This window comes from Nilaparvata lugens, chromosome 10 (genome assembly GCF_014356525.2).
Source record: "Nilaparvata lugens isolate BPH chromosome 10, ASM1435652v1, whole genome shotgun sequence".
NCBI classification, from domain to species: domain Eukaryota; kingdom Metazoa; phylum Arthropoda; class Insecta; order Hemiptera; family Delphacidae; genus Nilaparvata; species Nilaparvata lugens.
Genome location: NC_052513.1, coordinates 42,432,375 through 42,449,696, shown reverse-complemented (window position 1 = coordinate 42,449,696; position 17,322 = coordinate 42,432,375). Strand labels below are relative to the sequence as shown.

Sequence of the window (17,322 nt, the reverse complement as noted above, 5' to 3'; positions counted from 1 at the left end):
TTTGACAGTACGGTAAACAGAGTACATAACACTTGGAAAATTGGATGTTGTACAAAATACAACACGCGACTGCTCGTGTGATTGAGTAGGGCGCTACTACCGGAAGGTAGGGCGTGGCCCTACAATGGTTTAAATCTTTTTTAAATGATAGAGTTCAATGTACAAAAATTAAGAATACCTGTAGTTCTTTTTCAACAGTAACTTCAGGACTTCCACAGGGATCAGTTCTTTCAGCTATTCTCTTTATAATTTTTGTCAACGACCTATGTGATGCCAATTTAAATGGAAAAATATTTTGTTATGCAGATGACACGGTATTAGTTAGTTCAGGGAAATCATGGGAGGAACTGTACAATAGAGTAAACCATGACTGTAAATTTCTTCAACAATGGTATCTTAGAAATAGATTAGCAATCAATGTCGAAAAAACCAAATTTATTAATTTCTCTTTGCGCGCACCAAAAATTCACAATCAACCTATTATTTTCCATGTAAATAGCTGTACATATGACTTATTATGCCAATGTCCTCCTATAGAGCAGGTCGAAGAGATTAAATACCTTGGTATTTTTATTGATTCAGCCTTAAATTGGAAAACACATATATCTAATCTCAAGAAAAGTATCAATACCTATCTTTGTAAATTCTATCACTTGAGAGAGCTGTGTGATACAAACACACTACGCACAGTATATTATGCCTTAATAAATTCAAAATTAGAATACGGCATTGTATGTTGGGTGGAGCTGCAAAAGTGCACTTTAGTCCACTACACAAATTGCAAAAACATTTCATCAGACTAATACTATTCAAAAAACGAAGAGAGAATTCGTTTCCTTTATACAAGAGATTACGTATTCTCCCAATTCGCCATCTTTTTGTTTTCAAAGTCTTAAGAATTTTCTTTATGCGAAGTGGAAACGATGGATTTTTCAGGCCCAGCTTTTCTTAAAGAAGAAGACTTGACCTGGTATCAAGACTACCAAGAATAAATTTTAGCTTCTTTTCTAAATCTTTTGTATACCTAGGCCCAAAACTCTTCAACGCTATACCACATGCTGGTAGAAGAACTAGAACTTGGAAAGAATTCTCAACAATAATTAAAGACTGGCTATTCCAATATCAAGATATAGAAAACTTTTTTTCAATTCTATCCTGAAAATCATACACTGTTTCAGCTACCGGTACAATGCCATGTATTTATACTCCATAAATTCCCAAACTTTTTGTACTTTGTGATTTATATTTCCACTTAGCTCATATTTTTCTTATTAAGTTATAGTATTGTTTTAATATTACAAAATTCAACACTGCGCTTCTGCTTTGTTTTTCTAAATAAATTTTTATAGCTGTTCTTGCACATTATATGCACATTTGTACCGCAATGGCCGAAAATACTTTGCTTAGATTTTTTGAAATAGCAACTATATAATATTCGAAATATGTAATTATAATATATGATACTGGCAGCGCCTATAACAATTGCTGTCAGTTTAATTCTAAGATAAAATATTGTAATTCTTTGTTTGTATAAGAAAAGGAGAATAAATTTCATTTTCATTTTCAGGTTAATGTATAAGTTCTAAGCCCTGACACTGCAAAAGGTCATATAAAAACCTGTGTTTTACTAACCTTGTGTTAATGTAAGACTAGCACTAGTAATGTTGGAGATTCCACACTTTCAGATGCATATATTGTGAAAACTATTGACGATATCACAAAACTCCACTGGACAAAACTTGTAGGAAGTTTTTCAAGCTTCATTTTTGAATGGTTAGTCATGTCGGTCGAGTGAATTGTTCCCAAGATATAAACGCGTAAGCGAAAATTGAAACTCTTATGCTCAACTCACACTTAACGCGATTCAGGTCGAGAAGAGACTCGACTCTAGTCGAGAGCATGTGTTTTCAAGTGGTAACGTCGCGGAGACTAGAATCGACTGGTCTGAGTGTCACCATTTGGAAACACATGATCTCGACTAGAGTCGAGTCTCTGCTCGACCTGAGTTGCGTAAGTGTGAGTTGAGCATTTAACCACCTTCATCCGTTTGCTAGATGGGTAGAGATGAAAAATTTTGGTATGTTCACCTCCTTTGTCCCAACAAAGCTGCAAAGTCAAAAATTGGGTTCTAAACATTCCCTCCAAATTCCTTCGTCAATTGACCTTTAGAAGATTTCAAACTCACCAATAAAAACTGCTGCAATGGTCATGGATAAATCCATACAATAGAAAAATAATATATCAAATTGAAGAGAATGCATTGCTCTTTAAGCTCATAACCAACATTGATTTATTTCATCAATAATCAAAAATGTGTTAGGCCTATTTCGGTATGAGATCGATTCATTTTGACTCCTCCCTGCTCACGGACAAGTCATCCACGCAGGGAGTATATTCATTATAATTCAATTTTTCAATTTATTAAAAACACACAAAACAAGACAAAACAAAATTACAAAGATTTACGAAACAAATAAAACACAATAAAATGTTACAAATATAAAAAACCATGGGCTTAGTGTTTGGGTGTGTTGGAGAAGAGAAAAAAAAGAGAGGAAGATACCTAGCCAACTATGGTTTCCCATGTAATAGGCGGGCAAAAGAAGAGAAGAGAAGTAATGAGGAATAAAGGAAGGGAGAAATGGGGGGAAGGAAGAAAACAGAGGAATAGGTACTCAAAATAAAGGTAAGCGAGTCCACTGAAAAATGAAAAAACTAATGAAAAAAAATTCTGGAGCAGAAATCTCGAGTCATTATTGTGTACGTTCTGTGTACAGTAAATTGTTCCAGTTCCAATCGTAAATTGTTCCATCACGTGACTAGTGCAAAATGCTCCCATGGAACGCCATTTCAAAATCTTTGGTTCAAGCTTTTGGCGCGCACTTATAAAGTTGATTTACACCAAAATGTGTCGTTTACTAGCTGCGTGAATCAATAAAGTCTGTTTTGCAAACTTACCGTCTAGAAAAGTGTGCATTTCTTTCATTCCATTACTCTCAAATTCTCTATAGAGAATAATTCATTTAACGAATGGTTATCAAACATCATTTTGTTGGTTATGTATTCTATGGCTATGCTATGGTAAACAAACATACTATCAGCGCATGCGCAGAGAAGCAAGCAGACTACAATTTATTCAATCGAACAATGAGAGCTCGGATAGTTGGAACTGTAACAATTTAACATGCTTTTACTGTGGGGCAGGAACTTGGAACTGGAACTGGTTTCTGGTACAGAATCTGTCAAAATTCTTCCCATGAGACGCGGAAATTACAATTTTTACCTGGTAAATTGTGAATCGGACAATTTACCACATTCTATGTACACAGAACGGGCCCTTTGTTACACTATTAGTAAATATGCTTTTGATGAATGAAATGAATTTAATTTTTCCTACAGTTACGTTGAAAAGTGGCCATTGCTGCACTGATTACAGAACGCAAAGAATCACTTTTCCGCTCTAGTGCGGGAAAAATTTTTCTGCACTCCAGATTTGCAACATGGCAACGCAAAATACTTAGTAGGTTATATGGAGCAACAGTGCAGCAAAATCAAAATGAAGTTGGTAACAGTGACTGGGCTGCTATAGTGAGCAGAGGTGCAACGAAGCACAACGCGCTAATTATTATTCATTATATATTATAACCAAGGACAACGAGGACTTTAGGATTTTAGGATTAAGGTTTTTATCAATAATAAAATTACACAGAAAAACATTTGATGGATTTCAGACAATTTTACCCATAATTACCCACTTTTCATATTCAATGGTAACTGTAGGAAAAACTTAATGTGAAATACGTGCGCAAAGTTCCTCTGCTGCACTCAACAAACCATTCCGCCCTCGCCTACGGCTCGGGCGTAAACGTTTCTTTCGGTGCAGCAAACTGACACTTTGCGCACTAGTTGCACAAATAAACTATATCTCTACAGGTAACAGTTGTTAGATCTAATTTATAGTTGTTGATTTCTGAAGGTAACTTTTTATTCATTCCAGGTTCAACAACAGCAACAGGCACAACAGCAGCAGCAACAACAACAACAGCAACAACAGATGCTACAACAACAACAACAGCAGCAACAAGGTGAAAGTGGAACACCAGACCAGAATGCCACCGGAAATGGACCACCGACATCACACAGAGCAGTTGCCGCCTGGGGGAGCCGACAACCGCCTCCAGATGGGCGGCGGGCCCGTGTCACTGATACGCCAAGGGGCGCCCATGGATCAGCACCGCCACCAGATGGACATCCTCCATCACCCGCCCCAAGACGAGCAGGCATCCACTTCCAGTTGCCATGTCAAGGCTAACGGTCCGTTCTGAGCGGTCAGGTTCGCTTCGTCTATGTTTCAGTTGATCTAGATTCTAGGCTACCATCGTATATTATGTGCGTGTGAATAAAAATAGAAATCTGAGTACAATTTTTAAACTGTTTACTCACAAAAGTTGAGAGTAATAATAATAATAATCATCATCATCATCATTTTATTTGTTCAAGAGCCTTGGCTCATACAAATTGGCTGTACATTTTCAATTCAAAAGTAACAATGAAAAAGTAATACTATAGAGAAACATTAGCGTAAGTAGATATCCCATGGTAAAATGACTTTATGTCGCAACTTTTACTGTTATCTCAAGCCGATTATTGTCGATTTTAAATGTTTTGGCCGGGTGAGAGTGTATGAACGGCACAATATGAGAGACTGCCAGTGTCACACAGCTTCACGGGAAAGAACTACGTGGACTATCGGCTTGAGATAACAGTAAAAGCTACGACATAAACACCCTATACCATGGGATATCTACTTACGCTAATGTTTCTCTATGGTAATACTGTAACAAACATAAATCCTCTAAATAAATTAACAAATAACAACATAGAGACAATAAATCTTAAATAATATTTGATATTAAAAGGTGTAGATAGTTGGAATATTTCAACATATGCAACCATAAAGGTGCGTACAGATAATTATACGCGCCGCGAACATGAGCAATTCACTTTTAATCAGCTGATTATATCTGTATTTTTACAGACACGTTAAGATACAGCAAAAAAGCTTGGCAATTCACTTTTAATCATCTGATGCCAAGCTTTTTATATCTGTATCTTACTGTTTCTGTAAAAATACAGATATAGTCAGCTTGATTAAAAGTGAATTGCTCATGTTCGCGGCGCGTATATCTGTACGCACCTTAAGAGAAACATAAATGCTCGAAATAAATAACAAATTACAACAATGAATCTTATAAGATGAACAATATTTAAGTTAACAGATGTAGACTAGATAGTTTGGTTATTTCAACCCATGCAAATAGAAACATAAATTCTTGAAATAAATCAACAGTATCAACATAGCGACAATTATTCATACATGATACATAATCTTTTAATATTAATCAGATAATATGGATATTTTAACACAAGTTATGCAACCATAAAAAAGGTTACTGTAAAAATAATTCCCCTGATAATCCAGTGATCTCCCTAAATACCTTAGCCTGTTGCTTCTAAAATATAGCTACGCAATCTCAAAGCGTTCACCATGAATTTGTAAATGTCTCTAATTTTATTTCATACTCACAACAGTTGAGAGTGAACAAAGGGTACTTAGCTTTCTATTTTTATTTATATTCGAGAGTAGCCTATTAAAAAGACTATTATGTGCGTGACATGGGCGAAAGTCAATATACATAATTATGTTAGTATTTGAATGAATTCTACTTATTTTAAATAAAGTCAGTGTTCACCATGAATCATCAAATTTGTGATCAAAATACATAAATATGTTTTATTCTCCGTTTTAACTGTAATATACTATCAAATAGTTCTCTAATTTCAAATGATAACGTTTAAAACTATTACCCAACAAAGTATCAATACCAGAAGTCATGTTCTTTCAAAATCACTATCCATATCATTTAAATGGCATGATATTTCAATGGCTGTTATCTTAAATGTAAGTAACCTGAGTTTCATTTCAGGTTTAAAAATTTTAAATAATAAAGTAGGCCTATTTTCCAGTTATCAGTGATGATTAATAAAGTAGGACTATTTTCCAGTTATCAGTGATGATTAAGTGAAATAAAGAAACAATTTATTTTTGTCAAAGAACAATTATTACAAAATTGCATCAGACAATGTCAGAGTATTTAAAAGAAACATTACATTAATAATTTGGGTGGAACCCCACTTAATACAAATTTAAATAATTGAATTTGGTTTCCACCTTATCTAAATTCTAAATTTCTAGTTTTAATATATATTTTGGACACAAAATTGGGCAAAACTTACTTAGCCTATGAAGTGATAAACATAACATATTTTTGGTCAATTTCTATCCAAATTTGGGAAAGGAACAGTTTTGGGCTTTAAGCCTGTTGTTCCTCTCCCAATCATTCATAGTTGAGAATTATATTGCATCACTATCAATGTATGAATAAATAAATAAATAAATATTATGTCCCTACCATTTTAAATGAATTTCTGAGCAAAGTGGAACTTGATTAATGACAGTCAAGTCCAATATAGAGTTTTCTTTTCAAAAATAGGATGATTAGAAAGCAGTTTTATTTAAAGTCTGAAGCAAATTTTTATTTTTTGACTCAATTTAGTCCATTATTGACTATTCTTTTCAACCCTACAGAGACACACTTACTTTATGCTAACACAGTAGACAGACACACTGGGGTGTTGAACACCCCAATTTAATTTTGGAAAATGTGAAAAAAACAATTACTTAGACTATACTTCATCATTTCTTAATCATTTTTGTTCCAAGTACATACAGAAATCAAAAGTAAAGCACTGCTCATCAATATGTATACTAATTTTAGAAGTACGTATGTTCCGCCTAAGTGTTGGAGCTCCTAATCCGGTTTGAACGAATGGCTTGATCATTGCCAATGACAACTTCATCAAAAACTCACGTCTCTTCAAATCAAATCAAATCAAATCAAATTCTTTATTTGCCATAATACAATACATTTTTTTCAAAACAAAAACACAATTAAAAACTTCATTTAAACATTAACATGAAATAAATAATAATTCTTCTCAAAATTAGCTTATAGGCGTTGCCAGCAAAACCAGAGGTTTGTGTGCTGCAACGAGTATCAATCTTAGAAATCTTACAAAATTAATAAACCATTTAATCGATATATCAATATTGAAAAAAAAATATATAATGAAAATAAATAATAAACAAAAGGAGTGCTTTATTACAGAGATGGCTATAGGAAAAAACACCTGAATTAAAACTAAAAATCTATATGGAGGTGACAAAAGATAAGGAGATCAATTATGAAAGAGGTGAGATACATTAACAGATCTTATCCATTCAACTATATTTCTTATGGATGACTTAGTTATATGTTTTACTAGAAAGTGTTGAGGTACCAAGTTAATAAGTTTATTGCTGATGTAAGTGAATTGTCTTCGGCAGACAGTTAAGTCAGTTCTATTTATAATATAGTTCGGTTTTGCTCGGAAGTTGTATGACATCATGTATGGTTTAAATATATTTTTACATTTATTCAGGTACAGTATTAAATTTTTTATATAGAGCTGCTTTACCGTTAGCACGGGGAACTCAACAAACAGAAGATTTGTTGGGTAGCGTCTGGGACGGCCAAGAGCGGCTTTTATTACATGTCTTTGCAATACGAGAATCTTGTTCATGTGCGTATCCAAGGCACCACCCCACACCCTGATTCCATACTGAAAAATGGACTGAGCATATGCCGAGTACACCAATTTCACTATATTCGCATCCCCGAGACCGCTCAATTTATGAAACTTGTATATGACATGTCTCAATCTTCTACACAGACTATCAATGTGAGCATTCCACTTCAGATGACAGTCGAACATAACGCCTAAATATTTAATTACATTCACTTTTTCTAACGAGCTGCAACCACATTTTATTGTTTTGAATCTCAAGTTGTAGAGAATCATAGCATTTATTCCAATCTGATCCATCATCCCATACCACATTTGGAGTGACAATACAAGTAAATCTTTGTAATAAAAGTGTTTGATAAAAGTATCTCGTAAAAGACACTCTGGGGTGTTAGACACCCCAAACGAAGAACAAGATGAGCTGGTGACCTTGTAGAATGCTATTACTGACTGGAAGTGGTGGAGAGTAGTTGAAAATACTACAAACCTAATTTAGACTGGGCATAAATTCCCATCTGTTTGATATTGTCAACTGCAGAACAGAAAAAAATCCCTGGGGTGTGAAACTCCCCAGTGTGTCTCTTTAGGGTTAAAGTAGGATTATTAGGGTTGTGTGGCAAAGAGGACCAGGAATCCTAACTTCGCCCTAATAAAAGGCATACTGTATAATAATTAATCAAATCAAATTTTAGATAACAGTTTCATTCAAAATTTGACTTGTAGGCCTGGTTAAACATACCTCTATTAAATTTGACCTTGATTACCGCTGGCCATATTAAATATGACATTTGCTTCTCACATTGGTTCTCGTCAACCGTCATTGTTTAACGACGATTAAATTTAACAGACGTTCGTGCAACGGGAGTTGATCTTGTAACTTCTTCGGTTCCTCTACACTTCATTTAGTTGCACAAAGTTTCCTCAGTAGTGATGTTAGATCGATGTTACCATCATAGTTTGCAAATTCGTATGAATTTTATTAAAATGTAATATTATTTCAATATTATTTAATTTATTTAATTTCAATTAATTTAATTGGGCTCAATTTATTTAATTGCTCCATTTTCCCATGGATACTCTTATGATGCAGCTCTACGTAACAAATTCGATTACAATATAGTGAGGTCCACGTTATAATGGCAGTGTTTGATTAGCAATGGTACTGCTAACCTTGTCTATCATTGAACAAAGCGGATAGCGCTATCTCTTTCTCGCATTGCTCTGTTGCCAGATCGTCTTCTAACAATGTAGAATAATTTATTAATCAACAAAATATTTCATCTCATTTATGAAATTTATGAAAGCTATAACTTCTTGCTTAATAAAATATGATTGATGATTTTAAACGAGAATGAACAGTTGATATTACATCAATAAACCTGTATCAGCTACCGTCTATGGAAGGCATTGACAAGACAGAGGATCGGCAACGTTGTTCTCCTATCTTTCCACTGCCATTGTAACGAGGACCTCAGGATAGTAGAGAAAGAGAAAGGTAATCAGATTTACATTATGAATTACAACCAATTGCCTACTTTCATTCATGTCTTTGATAGTTTTACAAATACTACACGTTTTATTTGTACTGATTCATTATAATTAATACATATTGTCAATTATTTTGAACTGGAAATCATGACTAAAATAAAATTTACTTTGAAATCATTTTATCTAGTTTTCACTTATACGATTATTGTACAAACTGCAATGTATTTGTGCTTTCTCCGAGGAAGTATATGAAAAAATCGTGCATTGTAACATTACCAGAGTTTGCCTCGAATTTTTCTTGAATTATAATATTATTATTTTATAAATTATTGTGCCATATTTATCAATGTAAAACTGTTTTTATACTAATGGAAGATTTTATTAGAAATTGCAGTCCAACTGCTGGGATATTACTGATTTTATACGGATGCTGAAATCAGAAATTTTAACATTTTAAAAAACCAATTTTAGAGCTGAAATGAAGAGTCTTAGTTAACTAAGTCTCATGTTAACTCCAGGTATCGATTAGGCCCGCTGCAAAGTAGACCCACGCTAATCCACATAATGATAATAATACATACAATGAATAATCCACTTGTCAGCTGATTGATTATGAATAATTCTATAGCAATGGTTTACAAAACATCCCACGGCGTGGGTTGCTTTTCGTGGGTCTACTTTGCGGCGGGCCCAAGTCTTAAGTTAACAGGACAATTTAAGAATTTAAATATGTTAATGTGTACTTGACTTTGAAGCTTCTAGTTTTCTTTATTTAAGCGTTTAAAACTTTTAAGTGGACTTGAAAATGATGATAGCCTACAGTACTTATAAGACTATGGCCCGGTTGCACAAAAGCCGGTTAAATTTTAACCTTGGTTAATTTCACAAGAACCAGTCAGAGAAGGCTTTTTTGAAAAGATGGGTTCTCGTAGAATTAATCACGGTTAAAATTTAACCGGCTTTATGAAAATATTATGGATAGATTAACAAGAATAATTGATTCTTGAGTTTTATTTAGTTTGTCATCGATTCAAATACATGCTGAACCTTTCCCTTTCGCTCATAGAATGTTATTTGATAAAGAAAATATATTATTTTTAAAGAATAGACATTGGTATATCTCTCAATCCATAACAGCTAACTTTCTAAAATATGTTGAAGTTCCATGCAATTGAAACTTTGTAACATATAGAGGCCCGGTTGCAAAAAATCCGGTTAAATTTTAATCGTAATCAATTCCACGAGAATCAATCAGGGAAGCCGTCTTATCTAAAAGGCCTTCTCTGATTGGTTCTCGTGAAATTAATCACGGTTAAAATTTAACCGGCTTTTGTGCAACCGAGTCTCACTCTCATTTCAATAATAGATTAGCTCACTCATTTCTCCTTAGAGATAGGTTGGGGAAAAAGAGATCAAGGTATTTACCACCTTATTCGAATTATATTTTCTAAATCTCATGATAAATCCTGTTCCAGGGTTTTGATGCACAATATAATATTATTTTATTTGACTTTTATAAAGTCATTTATATAACAAAGTGACTTGTTTGGTAACAAACTCGGTCCACGTCGAGATATTGTAAATTTATTATTGTAATAATATTGAGATATATTAATAAGTAGTTCATAGTGTAATATGCAGCATTTTAGGTGAAAACATTGCTAGGTATTTTGTTGAAATTTTAACTGACATTGATAGTTATCTACTATATTAAAATAAATATTACAAATTTTAATTACAATAAATCAACTCCACTTTAACTGATCTCATTCAGCTTGAATATTTAAATAAAACAACTGATGAAGCTACTTTGGCTTGATAAAATACTCATTAATTTTCAAATTGAACATGTTATCAAATAATATATAAGATCTGCATTCATTAAGAGAGAATGAATGGGTAATGCGTATGTTTTGTAGAAATATATCCACTGTTTATAACAGTAAAATATACTTGGTATACTATACTGTAAAATATAAATAAATTATGAAACATCACTTTAATGTTGTTTACCCTATAGTGACATAATCTGTGTATAATTTTAGACATTAGTAGATTTCGTATAAAACAATTCAATTGAGTAGATTATCGCTTAGAACTAATAGATAGGTAGTTATTTAAATGTTTTTTTAAAGATGTTTAGTTGTGTTTGATGTCTATATATAGAGATTTGTAAATCTTGTAAATAGTTTAATGTCGCTTTATATATTGTAATGTAAACTCTTATGTGCGATCAGAAATTTATGTCATGTATCCAGTTTTGGATTGTCATATTTTAAATTTAATCCGTATTTTTAAATTCGAGTATCAACCCCTGAAAGGCAAATGATACGTGATATTTTAAAAAATATATACAATTTTAACCACATTCATCTCCATAATTTCTTTCACATATCGCGTTTAAAAAAAAAAGAAACACGTCTGCTTAAAATGAAATAATCGATTCTCAGGCTTTGTAAATAAATTTTAGTATGAATAAATTGTCTTGGAAGCGTCATTAAGTGCCCATGTATACAGATGGACTTTCCATCTAGCTGTTTACCCTGTTGTCAATATTTGCAGTAGCAGAAGTCTTCGGGGTTATTTGCAACATTTAATTTGGATTTTCGTTTAATAATAATTATTAAGTGTCCATGTTTTGAAATGTATCGTTGTAAAGCCATAATTATAAATTTACACATTTTTTAGTTGAAGAATTTCCAGTTTTAGTTGATCTGAGAAATCCCTGTTTTAGTGCCAAGATTGGAACTATTTTAACCAACCGAGTGATTATTATAGAACATGCCCTTGCTCTCGTAAAAAGAGATTTCTTTGAAATTATTTAAAAAATAGTTTTTACAATAATTTGTCAATGCGTGGTTAGGTGGTAGAGTGAACATTACTGGCCAAATTTCGCCACATCATCAAATAAAACAGTCAATTCCTTCTAATTCTCAACCGATTGTTCCAAAATATGTTGAAATGTTATCTCTTTTCAACTCTTACTTGTAGAATCTCTTAGGAAGAGGTTACTGTGAAATTATTATAAAAATAGGAGTTTCGTCGTCAACTTTCACCTTTTATTACAAAAATAAATTGAATTTAATTTTCAACTGAAAAAACACAGTATAAGAATCACTATTTTCAATGAGATACATAATTGATTATCTTCCATTTTATAACTGAAATAAAATAAGCAACTTCTCCAGAAAGGTTTAATCATTTTAATCATAATTGATTATCTTCCATTTTATATCTGAAATAAAATAAGCAACTTCTCCAGAAAAATTTAATCATTTATATTTTCAGTATTAGTATTATCACCTATAAACTTGAGTGTTGATAGGAAATGACATTGGGTAAAACGGCGAGGCAGAACATCCAAAAGGATCTCTGCTGATAAACGCCATAAGAATTAATAATAGATAAATTAAATGTCATAATTTGAGACAATTGATTTTTTATAGGAGTGATCCATGCTATCCAGCATTCGCTATTTTTTTATTTATTGCCATGTTAAAATTTTTGTTTTTAATGGTGCTTAAAATAAATCAAAATAATCTGTATAATGAAATAATGGACATTTCTATAAATTATTCATTCATTAAGCTGCGTTTACACCAAAGCTATTAACAAAAATTATATTTTCCGTCCTTATAGATTCTATTAGATTGAACATAACTTATCATACACCTGATGAATATGTGTTTGTCAAGTTCCGTTCAATCTAATAGAATCTATAAGAACGGAAAAATAAACATTTTGTTAGTAACTTTGGTGTAAACGCAGCTTTAGCCATTTTCATTGTATTTCTCTAGTTTGGATGCGAAATCTCATTGCTTTGAAGCACCTCAAACAAATTGATTTGAATGGAATTGTATGGTGTAATCTTGTAAATTCAAACCAATTCAAATCATTATGATAAGTGATGAACTCAATTATGACAAGTTACATTATTTCTTGAACGTCCAGCCTTCATCTCTGAAATAATCAGATGATTTAAAACTATAGTGAGGTCCACGTTATAATGGCAGTGTTTGATTAGCAATGGTATTGCTATCCTTGTCTATCATTCAACAAAGCGGATAGCGCTATCTCTTTCTCGCTTTGCTCTGTTGCCAGATCGTCTTTCAACAATGTAGAATTAATAATTAATTAACAAAATATATCATCTTGATTATGAAAATTCTTTATGAAGTTATTGAAAAATATAATTTCTTGCTTGATGAAATATAATTGATTATTTTAAACGAGAATGAACAGTTAATATCACATTAATAAACCTGCATCAGTCCTGTAACAGTCTATAGAAGGCATTGACAAGACGGAGGATCGGCAACGTTTGTTCTTCTTTCTTTCTTCACTACCATTATAACGTGTACCTCATTATACGCATTTCTTTACCATTGAACTGAGTATTAATTTTTGTATTCTGATTCGTGTTTTCTTTATTAAAGCTTTAATGTTAGTTAAGAATCCATCGTAATGGAATAATACCTTTAGACCATTTTTAATTTCTATAAACTTTGCTCTTCCATTCTACAAAATCTTCCGAATTTTGTGTTTTAATTTTTTCTCGACTTCTCAAACTTGTAGTAGATTATAAATCATGGTCTTCACAGATTGAACATAGTAACCTTCACATTAATAGTGACTCATGTATGAAAAATTTTTGACAAACTTTTTTGCAAGATTCTATATATACACAAATGTGGGTTTACTTAATAAAAACCAAGAAATGTTTGGAAAATGTACTACTTTATTATTTTAAGATAATGCAGCTGTAGGTAGATTTTATTTCTTCCACTTTCACTATGAAAATACTGTAAATTTCATAATTATAAATAACTGAACACTTATTACCTTGGAAATTATAAATTTAGATATACAAATTCAAATTAATTATAATGCTACTACAAAAATATTAATGCAATGATTATCAATATTATTACGATTACTTTTAAAGTTATAATTGCTTAGTATGAAGTAGATGATTTAATGTTTAAGTGTTAGTGAAGTATTTATCGAACGGAGGAGAGTAATTTTTTAAATATAATAATTGCATTTAAATGTATTTTTCATTGAATGAATCCAGAATATCCAATCCTAGTATTTTCTTGTAGATATCACCATAGAGAAACAATAGCATAAGTAGATATCCCATGATATAGGGAGTTTATGTCGCAACTTTTACTGTTATCTAAAGCTGATAGTCCACGTAGTTCACTCTAGTGGGACCTTTCACACTCAGCACGGCCGAGCGAGTATGAATAGTCCTATTGAAACTTATGGAAATTATATTTCTACTGTACCGGACAGGTTAACTATTTTAAATCTTGAGGAATGCTTTCTAAATCTTATCAGCTTACAGAACATTTGAATTAACACGTGACAAACTCAGCTACTTATCGTCGGTCTTATGTAAAAAGGGCGAAACCAACAATTTGCACAAGCAGGCTACTTTCCTTGCCCTATTACCATAGGTAAGGCACGCAAAAAATACCATAGGTATTGCTTTCCGAAAAAATTAAGGTACCCCAAATTTCTATACGTTTCAAGGTCCCCTAAGTCCAGAAAAGTGGTTTTTGGGTATTGGTTTGTATGTGTATGTGCGTCTGTGTACACGATATCTCATCTCCCAATTAACGGAATGACTTGAAATTTGGAACTTAAGGTCCTTCCCCTATAAGGATCCGACACGAACAATTTCGATCAAATGCAACTCAAGATGACGGCGAAAATGTTGTCAAAAACAAGGTTTATCACGATTTTCTCGAAACGGGTCCAACGATTTTGATCGAATTTATACCTAAAAAAATCATTGATAAGCTCTATCAATTGCCACAAGTCCCATATCTGTAAAAATTTCAGGAGCTCCACCCCATCTATGCTAAGTTTGATTTTAGATTCCCAATTATCAGGTTCCAGATAAACTTTGAATTTAAACAAGAAATTTCAAGTGAAAAGGTTGAGCATAAAAATCTCTACAATTAATGTTCAGTAACATTTTCACCTAAAATTGAAAATAAGCTCGAAGTTCGAGAAAATAATATTATTCAATTTGCAAACTGTTGGCAAGTGTTGATTCTATTAAATCATTCACTATGAAGAGATAGCAGACCTCGTGTGTCTCCAGCGTTATTGTCCTGTCACCAGCTGGCTCAGATCTTTGAATAGTAGACTTGAGATACGCGTGAACACTAGCGTCAGTTGATCAATTTTCATAACGGCAAGGAAAGTTGTGTGAGTGCGCCACACCAGATTTTTGATGATGTACTTATTGTATGAATCAATAAAGAATAAAGTAAAAAGAATCAAAGTTTATTCCAGTTTAATAACCTGAAAAGAAGGCGTACAAAAATCTACTAAAATAATACCCAATTAATTTCACACCTTTACAAAAGCTTACAAGTTTTTTTTTCCATAGGAAATACATTTCTCTATATTTAATATCCCTACACCTATTTACACTGTTTACAATTATTTATTGTTGTAATCTAGATAACACAAGCAACAAATTCTTCTAATAACTGAGGTGGAATCACCTATTTTTTATTGTAACACAGCTAAAGAACTGCTCCCACACACGGACGTAATAGCCTAGTCTATGTGGGTTCTAATACAATATATATTTATTATCAGATCTTTGGTTTGGTTTACAGTAACTATATTACCCACAGTATGGCCATTGACTGTCACGCTTCTGATTGGTTAGCTCGGTCACTTGGTACAAATCCGCCATTAAGATGCCAAACAAACTTTCAAGTCCCATCTTATAGCATTAGACATTTGGAACTTATTTCACTTATTTCACCGATTGGAAACATATTATGAACTTAAGATGAGCTTCATGTATCATTTTCGAAGAGAAATTGATTATACTTTAATATAGACAAAAAAGATAACTTTAAAAAACACTAATAAAGCATAAAACATCAATTTTCCTCCCCTCGGACTCCTCGCAGACCACTTCTAGAGCTTTCGCGGACAACTTATTGGGAACCAGTGATCTATATAAATATGTAGAAAGATAAATTTCAATTTTGTTTATTTCCTCATCCCATTTATTGGATCGAACTTCAAATAATCCAATTTCAAAGTATTTTTTGTGGCTCTATTGAATGTAACATTTTATGAAATATTCAACCATGATTAAGTGCTGATTAAAGACGTCTTGAATTCTCTGATTGACTCTCTTCAGTACCGGTACTGAGTACCCTACCCATGTTGTACCATGTTGGTACAATAGCTATTGATATGATTTTCGAGTTGCATTACCACGAGCAGTGGTTAAGATTAGAAATATCACTAAATATGAACAATAATGGTTATGTGTGTTATTTTTCAATTCCTTACATGTTTATTAAATTCATCAAGTAGTACTATGGCGAAAATAATTGGCTCTTCCAGAGTTAATATGCAACATTTTACAATATTTTCGTCAGACTTATTGGCTGAATAAAACAAACTATTTAAATGTTATGGAATCTATTGTGATGATAATTCCATCATGCTTCTAGAAATAGATATGAGAACTCTATTATTTGTCAATGGAATAAAATTTATTACAATATCATGACACATTTTAAAAGTTGTATGGTATTTTTTTTTAAATTCAGGTTACGGTTACCTACCTTGCATTTTTACTCGCTACAGTATTATCTACGATCTACTATTTCAAGTTCCAAAACTATATTGGGAATATAGAGAAAACATGAAAGAAATTATATCGAAGTTAATAATCACAAAAATATACTTCAATAAGTAAAAGCAAGCGATTTTACTTATAATCGCCTATCAGCTCCATTGTAAAATTCAAATATTTGGAATCTTCATGGCGGCGGCGGGAAAAAAATTCCAATGGCCATACTGTGGGTAGTATAGTTATTGTAGTTTGGTTCTAGATAAGTATTCATTTTATAATTGTAATTGTGTTGTTGAAATTGTATGATACGTGAATAAATAAATTGAAATTGAAACCTAAACTTATTGTTACAATGGAGGGAGTTAACTAAGGCTGTAAGGCCTATAATCACTATGAAATATAAATTAGTATTATCAAGATCAAATAAAAATATTGAGGGGAGATACAAGATGTTATACGACTGGACAGGCTATAATCATAATAATATTATCGTGTGACCTGGCTGACTCAGGTCTGGTGTCAGA

The 17,322-nt window shown here is 32.4% G+C and overlaps 2 protein-coding genes across 2 annotated transcripts in view; both read left to right on the top strand.

Annotated features, from left to right (window-relative positions):
• The window catches only part of LOC111052491 (zinc finger protein 2), a 64,463-nt gene extending 59,811 nt beyond the window's left edge, over positions 1-4,652 (top strand). The window contains exon 11 of the mRNA XM_039436031.1: positions 3,998-4,652. Coding sequence (XP_039291965.1) covers positions 3,998-4,325 — 328 coding nt within the window. The 3' untranslated portion in view covers positions 4,326-4,652. The remainder of the gene's footprint in view (positions 1-3,997) is intronic.
• Positions 1-17,322, top strand: part of LOC120353380 — a 437,229-nt gene that overhangs the window by 253,348 nt on the left and 166,559 nt on the right. The gene's annotated exons all lie outside the window — the stretch shown is intronic.